Consider the following 16,467-nt stretch of genomic DNA (forward strand, 5'->3'; position numbering starts at 1 on the left):
AAGATTCTTTTTATATCTGCAGTAAGTGCTAAGCTGAAACAAATGACCTCATATTCTCTTGATTTAGGCCATTCTCACCTTTAGCCCAGAAACAGATAGGACCCAAAATATTCCTTGCAAGTAAAAAAGGAAGTCTCATCTCCTAATCATCTCTCTTACTTACTTTCACTTTCTCTCTGTACAAAAGTGGTCACAGATTAACAATTAGCCCCACCACCACCATATATTCAAAAATCTTTCCTTCCTTCCCCAATTCTCAGTTGTGTCTGTTACTCCGTTCAGCGACAATGGAAAGAAGCCTAGAGACACCTTGGGTCCATACGTCGTACTCACGTTGATTCCTACATTCAAACTCTACGATCCCACGCATCTCTGTTTTCAGCCCAAAGTAACGTCGCTCCTCCCCACCCTCCAATAAGTGCCTTCCAGGCCATGCAGGGATGTCCCTCAGTACCTCTATAACCATGTCTGCAACACCACTCAGAAGAACAGAGACACTGTTGAATTAGAGAATAATTAAATCTATTCTGGTTAAATTAAATAAAAATAATGTCTTAAAAGATCAAACCCATCTCTTTTATTTTTGCACTTCAGTAGTGCTAGAACCCTTTATCGGATCCCGAGGATTTGAGTTTAGACATTAATCCTTCCTTCCTATTCACACTAGGCTTGTAGGGTGATCAAAGCAGGGGCCGGATCCCGAGGATTTGAGTTTAGACATTAATCCTACCTTCCTATTCACACTAGGCTTGTAGGGTGATCAAAGCAGGGGCCTTACTCTTTTTCTTTTTAGTAATGGTCCCGGCGACATGTCTGCTCTTCATTTTTAGCATTACCTGCAGAGAAATACGATTCAATGGTAAATAGTGTCAAAATTTGAAGGGTTCATGCTAATGTTTAACATGCGCAACAGCTGGGGTTAATGGTCAGTGAGAAAAAGGAAAAGAAAAGCTGTTTCTGTTCAGGTTTAATCATCTTCTTTGGCCGTACAAGCAGACGAAAAGAGGAATAAGGGATGGCCGAGAAAGACTCACCTGACCCATCCGATTGATATACACAGATACAATTTTCCAATGAAGATCACCTGCACCATTGAAACATTTCTTCAGTTAAATTAAATGCATAAAAATATTACACAGAGAATACAGCAAATAAATTAGTATAAAAAAATTATACCTTTACGGGTACGCTTGAGAAGCTCACAGCCTCTGGCGAGAAGCTCTTGACTGCAGATGCCAAGGAAGTTATCTTCAGGGCCAAGTTCCCCGCTGTTACTACCGTTGGAATGACCGTTATTATTGTTACCAGCCATACCCATCCCTCTTTCCACCGGTATCACGGCAGCTATGTTCCAGACTTCCCTAAGAACCCTTGCCTTCATCGTCGCAGCCCCACGTAAAGCTGCCAACCCAATTCAATTCGTCAACTACAATGATCTCAGTGACCTACCGCTGAAATTCCAGTAAGAATTTATCATAATTAGGAAACCCAACTCACGAACTTACCAGTTGCAGCAGCAGCTGTTAGAGTCATGATGTCCCCAGGTGATCGTACATTAACGGCGGAGCTAATAACGGATGCAAGGTACTCCCGCTCCGCCCCCATTGCCTCTGCAGCCTCCACGCATTGTGCAGCAACTAACGTCGCAGCAGATGCCACAGCCATGTCCGTCTTCGCCATCTGCTCATCCTTACCGGTACTAGAAGAAGCTGCCGTAGCTGCAGCAATGGCAGCCACAGCAGCAGCAACTCCAGCAACTGAAACTGTGGCATGGAGCTGAGCGTTGTGCGCTCGGGTTTCTTCTTTCTTCTTCTCTCTCCTGTCCTTCAACCACCTCCCAACTGTCTTTCCTCCGCCACCGCCGCCACCACCACCACCACCACCACCAACGCCGCCGCCGCCGCCGCCGCCGCCTCCGCCTCCGCCACCTCTGTTCTGAGTGTTTACAGTGTTGTTCGAGCGGCAGAGCTGTAAGCACAGAAGGAATTGTAAAGTGATCGATCTTAATCGCTCTTCAGCTTACCAGTTTGGCTTCTCTGTTCTTCCAATTACAAAAAAAAAGGAAAAAAAAAGCGAAGAAGCCTGAGCCCATTCTGGGAATCGAATCGATTCTATCTAAACATATTTTTCTGCAACTCCAAGCACACAAACAGAAGAAAACAAGACATCACTTTCTCAAGAGATGGGCAATGGATATTTCGGGATTCTGCCGGGACATTAAGGTCTTTCAAATTTGTTAAAGATGGTAACATCTGATTGAAACAGAGCTCGAGACCAGAAAATGGAATTGATTAGTCAGGAAAGCCTCAAGGGTTTCTGAAATTTTACGTTTTCTGTATTGAAAAGTGAGAAAAAGCATCCTTTTACCTCTCTTTCTCTGGCTCTGGGAGTCAAATTGAAGAGCAGAGACCAGAGACAGAGAGAGAGAAGAGGAAAGCTGCTACGTTGAAGCGTAATAACTAATAAGAGATTCCAATACTATCTAGCGAAAAGAAAGAGACATCAGACCTTGACATCGTCGTTATCAGATGGGGAGACTGGTGGGCTATCCGTCAAAGAACCCCCGCCGTTCAAAGGTCCGCTACTGTGAGAGAGCCTCCCCGAAGTAAGCGGCGACACTTCCTGCAGCAGCAAACCACCCGAAATGCCCAGTTAAAACAAGAGGTTAACAACAGAGATGCTTAATTGATCTGAGAAAGGAAACCCCACAAAGAAGAAGGGGACACTTGGCCAATTACTGCACTTTCATCCGCACAGAAGGACATTGCCTATGGGCGAATAAAATATGGCACAAATTTATCCCCTATATTATATAAGAATTAAGAAAGACAGAACAAAGATTGAACGTTGAAACAGTTGGAGAACAAAATTACAAAACACAAGACAAAAATAGCGTCAGGACAAAAATAAAAGTAGAAGAAGCAACAACAATGGCTAGTCTACAGGAACGAATTTCTTGCGAGAACATATGCTTCAGAAACAATGTAGAGCCCACTAAACCGCTATGATAATTGCTAATAATTGATAAGAGAACAAAAAATGAATGCCCGAGAATGATATTTGATCCTCACTTACCGATTGAGACATTATCCTCTCCATGACAAGCTGCGAAGTTGCAGAAGAAGCAAAAGAGAAGGGATTCCCAGCAACAGTAGCAGCTTCCTCAGCTTCCCCGGCGATTTCTTCATGTATGGGAAATCCACCACTAGCAGTCTTGGAAAGCATGGAAGGAGGGGCAAGAACTTTAGAGACTTCAAGAGCAGAAACACTCCATGAGCGTGAGAGAAACTCCATGGGCTCTCGTGGCGTCTCAGGTGGTTGGAACCCGATAAGAGTAACAGACTCTGGTCTCCATGTATCACCAATAGTGTCATCCATGAAAGGTAACTTAGACTATTCTCACTATAATGTGTGGTATTCAATATATGGGTCTTGGAGGTGAGAGTGAGGGGAAGCAGGTGCAGAAGAAGTGAAGAACTTAATAAGAAAGAAGAGTTTGCAGAGTAAAGACTAATGGTGGGAGATATGATCATTTTATAGCAGAGAGCGGAAGAGACAAAGAGGCCGGAATGTCAGTGTCTAAGGAAGAACCCATTAACCTTACATTTATTAAAGTTAAAATTAACAAAAGAAATGTATAATGTTCACTGATACAACTTCAGGCGGCTTCCTGTACGCTTGTCTCCTGTACACTTCTCTCTCTCTCCAGGAACTGTTCTTATAAATTTCCCTCTTTTGACCTGCTAATTTTCGAAATTACCCTTACCTTATTATAATCCATTAATCCCCCAGATTAAAATTCTCTGCAATTCCGCAATCTTGCATTGCCGTTACAGTTGGGCTCAAGAGTTTGACAAGTGAAAGATGATTCATCCAACGGTGAAAACTCGATTAATCCAGATTTGTTTTTTTTGTTAAGTTTAATATTCTATTGGATGTCACATCTTCCACATGTCAAACTGCAAAACACCACAACTTAAAGAACTATACAAGAACACCACAAGTTAAAGAACTATACAAGATTTTTCTTCTAAAAAAGGGAGGGTTAAAGCCTTAAAGGTGACTTGGCCAATGTCATCTCATACATTGATGGTATCAAACACCTTCCATGGGAATTGAAACTCTTTGGTCTCTTCACCACATTTTTGCTTGCCTAATCACTTTGTTTTAGTTTTGTAAAGAAGAAGCTATCTAAACTTTTGGACTCTATGGACCAATTTCATATATAGACCTCTGGCACTGTAGATTCTATAGGGTTTTAGCCCGCCAGATGTTTGTAAATTTGCTCTTTAATCCAACTTACTTTCTTCTTTAACTCTCAATAAAAAAGAAAAGGAGATTAAAGAGAAAGAAAAAGAATGATCCAAAGGAAGAACACTAGAACAGAGAAGGGTGTTTTAGTAACAGTGAGTTGGGGAGGAACCGAGGAAGATGGTCCCATGGGATTCCTGAAGGAGAGAGAGAGAATGCTGAGAAAAGAGATCCCTGAGATCCCCTCAGTCCTTCAAGCTTTCCTTTTTTAACTTTTTCTATCAGATAGATGAACATATCATATCGTATCTGTCTCCATCTTTGTATGTCGGGTCAGTCCGGTCCGATCCATTCTTCAGGTCCACAATGTGGACTAGAGAAAATTGGTTGGTGGTGATGGTGGTTCCCTGGAGAGAGTGATTTGTGTTTCCTGGTCTTGTTGATCTTCTGCTCCGCATTCTGGTCTAGCCAACATCTTAGGCCGACAAGCATAGGACTTAAGGATAAGCGATTCCAAAACTTTGCCAATTCCTGACCCTGTTACTGTTAGTATACTCTCTTTACTGACAAAATTTTGGGATTTGGTTTTATTTTTTTCTGTTCTTTTCATTTCTTGACAACCAAACAAAGCCTTAATGACAGGGAAAAGAGAGAGATAGAGAGATGTGCTAAATTACGCATGGGTGTTGTGGCTGGAAGACGTCATCATCTCTTTCCCACTCTTTTGAGCTCTTTTTAAGCTCAGTGATTCTTTTTTCCTCAATTCTTTTCCCAGACCCATGCGTCCCTTCACACTCTTCTCACCTGTACTCTCTCTGTAAGTTTTTATCTGTTCTACCACCACCACCGGTCACCACCACATCCACCTGCTCTCTGTCTGGTGGGTCTGACCAAAAGCTTTGATCAACCGGCTTTCTCTTTCTCTTTTTTGTACTATTTCAGGATTTCTTTTTCTCTTTTTGGTTTCTTCTTCTTAACACTTAACGAGATACTTTCTCTTTTTCCCCAAATTACCCTCACATTTTACACGAGCTTCCTAATTAGTATATGGGGCGATGTTGTCTGCTCAGGAGCGCAGGCAGGACAGGGGCGAGGTTTGGCTCATTCAAGGAGGCGTGGTCGGTCATTTCACCTACCCCATGTTTCTAAGCGCACCTTACGCTCCAATGTAGAGAACTTTATCCATTGGTATATTTTCATGGACAGTTTTCCTCATGCCAAGATGAAACCGAGAGAAATCCCTTGATTGTGGCTTGCAGATGAGAGGAAAAGAGTATCATGTAATAGGGGAGGATATTATCGACTTAATTCAGTAAATAATGTTTTAAGACCATAGGAAGATAGCTGAAACCTTTCTCGTGTGGAGAAGGAAAACTTCCTTCTATCTATCAATTCAATGGAAACAAAAGATTCTGCCCAAAATTTTGTGGGGGGTGGGTTACTTGTTCCATTTGAAGAGGGTCAATCTAAACAATATCTCGTATATTAAACAGTTCCAAAATTAGGATTCGATTTCATTTAATAACATGGCGGTCTAGTTTTATGCACTCAAATTCTCAAATATTCAAATATAAATATTGAGAGAATTCTCTGAGCAAATAGCATAGAGAAGCACACTAATGAGGTGGGACAGAACATTTCATATTATTATGAGGTGATTTCATGTTAAAAGGAAGGGGAGAGAGTGATAGAGCCCTCCATTGGCATCTCAGTGAATCTCTTTCTATAAAAGGCCTTATTTGTTTGACTAGATTCAACGGTGTAGTGGGTTGGGGAACAGAGATGAAATTTTTATTTTTCCCATAAACAGTAACCAAAATCCTTTGATTTTTGTGGGACTTTGGAATTTGGATAGAACAAAAATGAGATTTTCAAGTGCAATATCACCAAACAAAACAATTAATGTTGCTCCTTATCTTTTCTAAGATCATCACCCAAATTAAACAAACAAGGTTGGTGTGAGATTTTGAAATACCATATTGGCAATTTCTGACCCCAATTTTTTATAATTACAATGATGTTGGTTAAGGGTACCTTATAATGATTTTGAGCATCAAACCTCAATGACGCCCCTGTTTATTTATAGGGGAAGGTCGGGTGTGATTGTTAGGAAGATGAGACCTACATGTTGGTGGAGTTTTATGATGGTGGAAATGTTAAGGTAAAGTTACTTTTGTTATAAACAATAACCAAAGTTTGGTGGGACTTTGGATAGCAAATGGGTGGTATTTTGAAATGCTATATCAGTAGACAAAGCAATTAATGATGTACCCTGAGCTTTTGTACATTCATCCCCCCAACTTAACCAAACAATGTTAGGGTGGGATTCTGAAGTGTTGCATCTGCATTTTCCCACCTCAATAATCTTACCTCACCTAAGTCCCCTCTAAACAAACTGGAACCTAAAAAATTGGAACCGTTGATATTCATTTAAAATGTATATTTACTTATGAAAAAATAATGTTATCGGTTGTGTGGCTCCTTACCCAAACATAAGGGTGCACAAAAGTATCACCCGTCCTCAAAGAACCACTGTAATAATAAAGATTAGGAAATATTAACTTGAAAAGATAGATTCTCATAATGAATGAATTGCCACCCATTGTACTAGAATTACATCTCATATGCAGGGTCAGTGGGATCAACTCTGAGTGAGTATCAGAATTACTTAAATAAAGATTTTAAAAACAATAAGTTACAACCAGTTTCTGTTTCAATTCTTAAGTTCTAACTGCAACTTCCTCCCTCTATCTGTCCACACTCCACAGTCTTAGAACTCCAGCCTACAGAAGAAGGTACTGAGACCTAAAATAAATAGGTCAATTTAAGAACCGCTCCAACCCATAGGGTTCACAAAATAATAGGCTTTTTTGGAAATATGATATATTTGTAAGTTGGGCACAAATACACTTTAAGAAAGACTTTAAAAGATCAAAGATGGGATTCTGAGATGGTTCACCTTTACCCTTACACATGAATAGAGCTTTTTCTTTAGAAAAGATAAACTGAGAGAGACAGAGAGGGGGGGAGGGTTAAAGCTAATGTTTCTGGAACTAATCACAGAGGGGTTTCTTCTTCTCCTTTTTCTGTTTGTTTCCATCACTAACATGATAGGTTGCATGATTGGGAGGTATCCCTTATTCCCTTATTCCCTTATTCCCTTATTCCCTTAAGCCTTACACTTCCAGATATAACATAATAAATTATAACGTAAAACTTTGTCCTTTATAATAAACTGTAGTTGTGAGAGATCCAATTTGATGGGCTCCCTGAGCCTTGCTGGTAGTCACTAAGCAGAGGAATGGAGAAGGGTTTTTGGTGGGACAGACAGAAGGTATCTGACTATCATCATTAACGCCCATACAACGTGGACTTTTAAAGACCTAACATTGTCATGACACACACAACTCAAGTAAGTCCCAGTACTAGGGGGTGCAAGTTTAGCCCTGTCGCCCCGAACCCGTCCTGGCCCGCCCTGAGCCCGAACAGGGTCTAGGCTGAAATATTTGGCCCTGAGGGCGGGTCATGGCTGAAAATTTCTGGCCCTGAGTTAGGGTCGGGTTGGGTTAGGATTGAGATCTTGAGCTAAGCTTGGCCCGGCCCAGCCCGACCCTGATTTAAGTTATACTATAAAATATATATTGATATAATTTATACATTATAGATTTTAAATTTCACCCACATTTTTTTATATAATATATTGTATATGAAGACAATAAGTGTTTTATATAATTTATTATATTGTTATTTTATGTAAAATTAATAAGTTTTTTCCAGCCCATTCCAACCCATGCATTTCTTTCCCCCTCCCCATGATCAGGGGGAATCAGGGTCGGCCCGACCCGACCCTGAGGGCGGGTCAGGATTGGATTTTTCTGGCCCTGAGTCAGGATCGGATCGGGCCTGAACCCAGCTAAGGGGACTTAGGGTTGGGCTAGGGTTCTATAAAGCCCGGCCCAACCCCACCTTGTTGCAGCCCTAAGCCCCACCATACTCGATACTACTCACTCATACTCTCTTCTCTATCCATTCCTTTTTTTATAACTGTATTTATTGTAATAGTTAAAAGTATATACTATTTATATGCTCCTAGTCCCAACCCACATTCAAAGTAATCGATCCAAATATCCTCTTTGAAACTTGTACTGTATCTATTAACGGAAAAAGAAAACATAAAAATATGAGCAAGAGTTCCTGTGGAGGAACGTGATCTCTATGTGTGCGGGGGTTAACGAGAGCATGCATGAAAGCATCAAAAGGTGATCAGGGTTGTTTTTAGGGAGCTCAACGCCCAAGACGTGCCCAGGGGGCATCTAGTGGTTGAGTTGTATCGCACACATCTTGACGCATGCATAGGGATGTATGCAGAACAGTCCAATGGCTGGATGCATCCTAGGTGTGCTGGGCTTCCTGGAGATGAGCTAAATTCTCAAAAGGGCAATCATTACCACCTTTTATGGGGGGTGGGACGGTCATTTCAACCCTTTTGCGACTGGACATAGGGCGCACACTCCCTCATAGAGAATTTTCTCCTTAAAAATAATTGTGGGGTTCCCTTCCCTACATTGATTCTACAAATAACTTACATAAACAGTTATATCGTGACCTTCAACCATGATTTCAAATATCGATATCAGTGTTGGCTGATCCTGAACCGTAATAGTATCGTCTAAGACTAATATCGATACTTGGTTGATATTGTACCAATGTAACAGTTCTTAGTAAGAGCGATATGTCTTTTTCAAAAAAAAAATAAAAAAATCATCTGATCGATACAAGCTAATATGGTTGATTCATATTGGTATCGATATTGATTATGATTGATACCGATTCCGTTAGCAATATTTAAAATCATGCCCTTAAGCACTATCTAAGTATTGGTATGTTGATGTATCAATCAATATATATTGGTATCACTGGAGCTAGAAAAACGATACAGAGCCGATATGGATAGAATGGATCAGTCAAAAAGTGGATTAGAGCCAATCAACTCGGCTTTATACGATACAATTCAATCGGATACATATCAATATTGTATCAGTATCGGCCATGATTACCTATACCAATACTTGTAAGTATTCCCCCAAGTCCTCAACCCGAATTTCTCTCATAACCCATTTATTTGTCGGGATTTTGGTGGAAGCGGGAATGAAAATTGTGGCAACATTTCTATTCAACCAAATGAAATTAGGGTGAGAACACAAATCAGATGGAGCATATTCATTTTTCTTTCTCTATTACATATGGGACCCACCTCACACTCCCAGCTATCCAAACGGGACTCAGTGCCATTGGGAGATGTGAGCACAAATCAGATGGAGCATATTCATAAAAATTCATACGGAGCATTGATATTCCAATACTTCACAAGCTCATTGCCTTCAAGTGTAGTTTGTTTGTTTGTTTTTTTTTTTTAAAGAAGATTCATTAAAGGATATTGTGTGTACAGCCTAAAGCTTTGGAAGTTCGGATTCACACAGATCATTAGTCACGAAATAGAATTTGACCAATCTATCATACACATAATAGGCATAGCCTTTTCAATCAAGACATCTGAAATACTGTTCATAGCTCGTGGAATACAATGGAATGACATGGAATCAAAAGAAAATGATAGCCTCTTAATATCTGAAATAATGATAGAAAATTCGTAGGGTGTAATTCGGTAATGGTCATGGATATAGCCGATCACCTCCTCGCAATCCGATTCCACCTGAAGTTTGGTGGAACATCGAATTTCACTCAAAGGCAATCAGTTTCAATCGATTTTGATTCCAATCGGATGAGAAATAGATGGAATCGATTGAAACCCTATAAATTAGAATCAGGAATAAGAAGCAAAGATTTCCTAAAATTTGTGATCTTTAGATTTTTTTGTTCAATTACTTCGATACATAAATTTTTTTTTTTTAAATCCTATTTTATTGACTAAGAAATAAACAAATAATGACAATAAAAAAAAAAAAAGTTAAATATCAAACCAGAAGATTCACGTTGCAGAAATCGACAAGAATCAAGTTGAAGTGCCACAGATCCTGATTCAAATGGAACAATTCACCAGATAAGATTCCTTAAACCATATGATTACATTAGCAATTGTCTTGTGATTTTCCAACCACTGCTTCCCTAATGGATATCAGTCAACAACAAGCACAAGCACAAGCTAAAGCACAATGAATATCTCCCGTTAGTTACCCACCAACCATGTAAATGTGGGACAAATAAAAAACAAGAATACCCAGCATTCAAGACTCCCACCACTGCAAGGTCGAAGAGAGTCATAATGTACACAGTCTTATCTTAATTTTGTGGAGAACTATTTAGTGATCAAAGTGAGACAAATATATTTAACTGGGAGAAAGAATGCTGCTTGGTCATGTGGCCAATAAGATTATATGCCCAACATCCAAAATAGGGGGAAGGATGATCATTTTGCCAACCCTGTGTCTGGGCATAGTGTGACACCCGACCAAACAGCATTCTCTTCCGCGTACATATACATATGCCACAAGAGATGGGCATCAATGACTCTAGTGCTTCGCTCCAAATCTAAAACGGGAGAAGAAGAAATCATGGTTTGAGGTAGGGGTGCAAGTTTAGCCCTGGCTGCCCTAGCTTGCCATGGCCCGCCCTGAACCCGAACAAGGTCTGGGTTGAAATACCTAACCCTAAGGGCGAGTCAAGATTGGAAATTTTCGATCCTGAGTCAAGGCTGGGCCTTGTTAGGATTGAGGCCTCGCGCGTTGAAACCGGCCTAGCCCTGTCTTCTTCCTCCTCTTCGTTCTTCTTCTACTTTTTTTTTCTTTGTTTTCTTTATTTATTTATTTCTTCTTCTTCCAAGCCTACCCAGTCCATGCATCTCCCTTCGCCCCACCCCCACCATAGGGTCAGAGCCAATCAAGGTCAGCTTGGCCCAACTCGACCCTGTTGTAACCCTAGTTTGACGTACTGAGTGATACATATTAGTTGTGCCAATCACCAATCCCAATACTATGTCGATACCGTAACTATAAAAGGGTATTGATAAGGGGTAAAATAATAAAAAAATAATACCCATTTTTCAAAGAAATTCATGGGAAAATTTATCCCATCCGATTCCATGCACTAAAACCATGGAAGCAATGGCAATGAATAATGGTTGAACGACAGATAATGGATTGACCCAAAGCTGGTCCACATTACTATTACTTACTTAGGGTGAGGTATGAGGTGACCCATAAAAAGGGTTCAAACCTAGCAATAATGTCATAAACCACTTCCACAATTGACACTTCCAAGATTGGTGGCTATTCAAACAAATCTAATCGTCCACATAAAATGAGATGTAGCCCATGAACTCCATCCATCACTGTCAATTGTCCACACCACACAACTCTCCATCCAACCTCTAAGCTTCCCACCAAAGTGGAGATTCCAAGGAATTTCAACGGATTTATTAGATGGTCAACAGCAATCAGTAACCACACCACTTGAAAGTGTGTTCCATACCAAATGATTATAATGAGAATATGTCTACATCTACCCTAAGCAACATTTGTTAAGAACTAACTTGGAATGTGTACTTCTGGTTTTTTTATCCACGTTTGATAGAGTATATTGTTTTTTATCATTTACTAAAAATCAGGATAGACATTTATTTATGTCTAATAATATTTAATTTTGTATCTATTAAAAAAATATTTTTGAAATGTGAGATAACAAATCTATCTCCATTGATTCAACTCTTTGAAGCATCCTAGATTCGATCTAAGTATCAGTTGGATTCCATCATCAAAATTAATCAGAATAGGTGGAAATCAATCAAACTCGACTAGATCTTTGATTAATCAAACACAGATTAAATAACAATGTGAATCAAGATCAATAGTCAAGGTTTGAGGTATTGGTATCGTATCGTATCGTATTGATACTAACACGATACTGACACAGTAAGGACAAGGGGTAAAATGGTAAAAAAAAAAAACATTTTAAAAACAAAATGGGCCAAATATGTACAATTCGATCGATCTGTGTCAATACCAATCCAATATTATATCAGTTTTTGAGTTAACCGATACCCATTCAGATATTGTGCATTAAAAACCATGGAACAAGATCTCGATCGAAACCTACTGAGATTTCCGAAATATCACGATTTCGTGGAAAAACAAGATGAAACCTGCATGTATTTTAAAAAGTTCAAAATTTCGACCAGTTTCAACACTTATACCCATCGAAACATGGGGAAACCTAACTCGAAACCAATATAGACATTTATTTATGCCAGAAACCAAGCATGAAACTAGGACAGACACTTATTTATGCCTAATATTATTTAAATAACTATTTTTATATTTGGTATTTCATGTACTTAAAGATATTATTCATAAATAAGCAAATACTCCCTATTTGAATCCAATAAAAATAATTAAAAAATCAAATTCTTAAAAGATAAAAAATCAACTTCCCCGTTCATAAACAAAAATTGGATTTTCAATGGTAGATGCAATTTTCGACTTTCTAATGCTAAAGTTTAACCAAAAGTACGGTAAAATATTCATTTATTTTTTGTATCTAAAAAATTATTTTTATTCAGAATCATTTTGGCAACATTCACACACACTAAATTAACTTTGAACGGAACATAATTCCTGCAATATAAATCAGATTAAAGCAATCTTGGGTTTGTTGGAAAGCTTTCAAAATAAAATTAAATGATATTAGATATAAATAAATGTTTGTCCTGATTTCTAACCAATGTCCAAGAACAATATCCACTATCAAAGTTGGGTAAAAAATCACAAATACAATTTTAAGTGTTTTTTGCGTGAAAATAGTTTGTACATTGTGTTTAGAATGTAAAAAATACACTCTACACAAAAAATCAGATCAAAAAAAATATTTTTTGGACCTCTAATCCACCAACTCAAATTGGTTAGGAAAAATCACTAGTTTCGAACATATCTCGATTTTTGGCCAATCGAAACCAAGTTGAAACCCGAGATCTTGAATTTTTTTAAATAAAGACAGAGGCACCATGGTTTGAGGTATTGATATCATATCACCTGTATCGTGTGATACATACCAATTTTAAGAGTGATCAATCTCAATACCATGGTGATACTATACCAATGATACGATACAGACAAGATGTTAAATGGTCAAAAACCTCATTTTTTAAAAAGAATCAGGGATAAATTTATCCGATACAGCCGATCTTTACTAATACTGATCTGATACCACATCAATTTATGAATTCACCGATTCCCGTTTCGATATCGTGCACTAAAACCATGAGGGACCTCGGTCATCAAGACCTCAAACAAGCGAGTCCAGATCTGCAACCCAAACCCAGACCCACCAGCGCAAAATACGATAAAGCTTCAAATAAGAAGCAAAGATCGATACCAAAGAGAAAATAAAGTAAAGCTGCGAGAGGAGAAAAGCAGACGATAACTCGCACAAGAATCGAAAAAGTAACAAGAGACAAGTTTATAGTACTGAGAATCGGACGGGGTTCTCTTGACTGTTACCATTAAACATCATGTCTATAGTCAAGTCCCTGCAAACTGGAAAATCTATACGCCGCCGTTAGAAAGGCGATTGCTTGGGAAATTACAGAAAATCCTCACACACGACTAAGCTTTCATGGACGACAAGACAGAAACGCTGCTGCACCATATCACTGTGAAAAATAATGCTATGAATCAATTCCACAAGCACTCACCCTGCCCTGTATCACATCAGAAACAGGGGTTTAGAAGATAAAAACATATATGGTGTTCCTTTTCATTCAGTATATCCATATTCCAAGACTCACAAAACATTAATAGAAAAGACCCAAGTTGACTCAGTGCAGGACAAGAGCGATACACCAGACAATGCAGCAGGTGTGGCTGTGATTTGAATTAATTCACACCAGATCTTTACCATATCCAAACTTCTAATCTAAAAGATCTGAATTGGATACCTGCACCTATTAGATTGGACAAGTTGGACAAGATCGGACTCATCAGCTCCATATATAATGTAAGTGCATAAACAATTAAATGGCGTCAATGCATCATGATAGTGCAATAAATGAGTTTTTAAGTGGAAAAAAATAATGCATATTTATGGGAGGTGATCCTTTCACCAAACACTGTTGAAGTGGGGAGGGGGGGGATATCCAAATCAAAGCTTACAAATAGAATAATAGGTTGGCATCAGCCCATTAACAGTCTTTTATGGTGAAATAACAACAAATTATCAGACGACCATAAAGAAGCAAATATCTTTTACAAGGTTTAAAATCTAGAAGCAGCCTCCATCTACTCTGATTTGAGAACAGTATAGGCCCCAAACAGCCAAACAATAGAATATATAATCTAGAAGTAAAAGCAAACATTTTCACAAATCTTTGGTTTTTCAGATTTTTGGATTAAAAAATGTTGTAGATGATTGTAGATCTCCTCCTCATATCGGTACTGAACAGAAGGTAGAGGGATTCTCGAGTTCTATCCCTTCTTCTAGCTAGTCTGCTATGTGAAACTCTGCCGCAAATCCTCTTGAAAGAGAGAGGTGCCTTCAGAACCAGAGACACAAGTGGTGCATGGTTGTCGTCAGCTAGAGCCGTAAGGTGTTGGTTGGGTTGAAGCTCCATGGTGAAGCTTAGTCTTCAGCCGTAAGAGAAGGTATGTGTGCCCATTGATAGGCCCGATTGATGAAGAAAACATAGATGGCTCAGATTGGGATCGGAAGGGTTGATTTGTCAGGCCTTGAATCTAGCTACAGGTTGTACAAAAAGGAAGGACAGAGTTGGGGGTTGCTCCGATCAATGACAAGATCCAATAGAGTCGTTTAAAGTGGTATAGTCATATTCAACGGAAGCCTATAGACACCCCAGTAAGGATGAGTGATATGATTCCAATTAAAGGAGCTAAAAGAGGTAGGGGCAGACCTAAAATGACCATAGGAGAAGTTGTGAAGGATATGCTTAGCCTAGGTCTTGTACCAATAATGACCTCGGATATAGCCTATTGGAGGGCAAGGATCCATGTAGCACAACCCCATTTAGCTGAGATTCTCCTGACGTGTTGGGTTGTGCCTCTTTCCTCTTACTATCTTTCATCTATCCCCATCCCTCTTTTCCCAACTCTTCTTTCCCTTTTTGGTTAAAACTTAGTTTTCCCTACTTTGTTTTGTTTGAATCCATGTAGCCAATCTCATTAAGTTGGGATAAGGCTCAATTTTTTTTTTTTGTTATCGTAAGTAAATGAAAAAACAAATACAGGTTACTTAAGGGCAAAAAACAACTTTTAGGCCTCGAAACCAAGGTTTCGAATTGGTCTAGAGAAAGTACCAGATTTCGACCGAGATATAGTCGAAACCTGGCTTATCTCAATTTCGGGGCTGGCCGAAACCAGCCTCGAAACTAAGAATTAGAACTTTGGCAGCATGCACCAAACATAAAGCTAAACACAAGAGAGTAAGGGGGTCTTTTCCAAAGGGAGAGGAGAGAGGATGACACATGATGGGCACCCTGGGGCGTACCCAACCTTTTCCCAAAAAAATTTGAACTTCAGGGTTTGCTTAGTGTGCTTTGCTTCGATTCGTATCACAATACCATGAACTTCAAGGAAACCTCTACCACAACGGAAACTCATATGAATCTCACAATACCAAAAACTCCATGCCAACATGCAGAAATATTAGAAAATGGAATCTCCCATCATAGTTGTGCCATTTTTCCTGTCAAGAGTAAGGAGCACAGAATTCTTTGGCTTCCACAAGTACACATAGGCAATTTATAATTTTAAAAGAAAAAAACAAGAAAAAAGAAACCCTTCATTTCGCACTTGATTAAGGCTCAACCATCAAGAGTAGTTCATTAGAAAAGAATTTTCCCCAGTAAGATTAGCTTCATGTTGATTAAGTACAGGTTTTCACCCATAAGTTTAGCATCATGTTCAAAAGTACAATTGATTTTACATGTAGCTGAAGGAAACACCAACATCTCTATTGGGTTTCGTCTAGAAGTCACAAATAAGTTCGTGAGCCGTCCTCAGATGCTTAGAAGAAACAACTATCTGAACAACTATGCATCAAGCTTCCAACATCGGTTCTTTGTGCAAGCACGCCCAGTTGAAGAAATCAATAACCAATTCGTAATCGTTTCAGGCCTGAACTTGGATTCAAAAGGCTTTAGGACGTGTCAAAGTGGCTCGTAACACCGTTGTCTGATTGCAGTGGAGATAT

The 16,467-nt window shown here is 39.2% G+C and overlaps 1 protein-coding gene across 2 annotated transcripts; it reads right to left on the reverse strand.

Annotated features, from left to right (window-relative positions):
- Positions 1 to 234: 234 nt before the first annotated feature.
- Positions 235 to 3,428, reverse strand: LOC122644196 (VAN3-binding protein-like). 2 transcript variants are annotated; one of them, XM_043837815.1, is made up of 7 exons: positions 3,076 to 3,428; positions 2,509 to 2,622; positions 1,506 to 1,968; positions 1,177 to 1,401; positions 1,035 to 1,084; positions 779 to 836; positions 235 to 468 (listed from the first exon to the last, which is right to left on the reverse strand). In XM_043837815.1, exons 1-7 carry the CDS (start codon positions 3,376 to 3,378, stop codon positions 257 to 259), a joined length of 1,425 nt encoding a protein of 474 aa, XP_043693750.1. In that variant the 5' UTR covers positions 3,379 to 3,428; the 3' UTR covers positions 235 to 256. The 2 variants fall into 2 exon arrangements, with proteins under 2 accessions (XP_043693750.1, XP_043693749.1); XM_043837814.1 differs by having other exon boundaries at positions 2,509 to 2,625.
- Between the last annotated feature and the right edge of the window lie 13,039 nt (positions 3,429 to 16,467).

Source organism: Telopea speciosissima, chromosome 10 (genome assembly GCF_018873765.1).
Source record: "Telopea speciosissima isolate NSW1024214 ecotype Mountain lineage chromosome 10, Tspe_v1, whole genome shotgun sequence".
NCBI lineage: Eukaryota > Viridiplantae > Streptophyta > Magnoliopsida > Proteales > Proteaceae > Telopea > Telopea speciosissima.

Excerpts from the sequence above, each read along its gene's own strand:
- LOC122644196 (XM_043837814.1), bottom strand. The coding sequence starts at position 3,378 with ATGGATGACACTATTGGTGATACATGGAGACCAGAGTCTGTTACTCTT. Across the intron at positions 2,626-3,075 it reads AGAGGATAATGTCTCAATCG|CAGGAAGTGTCGCCGCTTAC; the intron begins GTAAGTGAGGAT and ends GGTTTGCTGCTG. Across the intron at positions 1,402-1,505 it reads AACAGCTGCTGCTGCAACTG|CTTTACGTGGGGCTGCGACG; the intron begins GTAAGTTCGTGA and ends TTGGGTTGGCAG.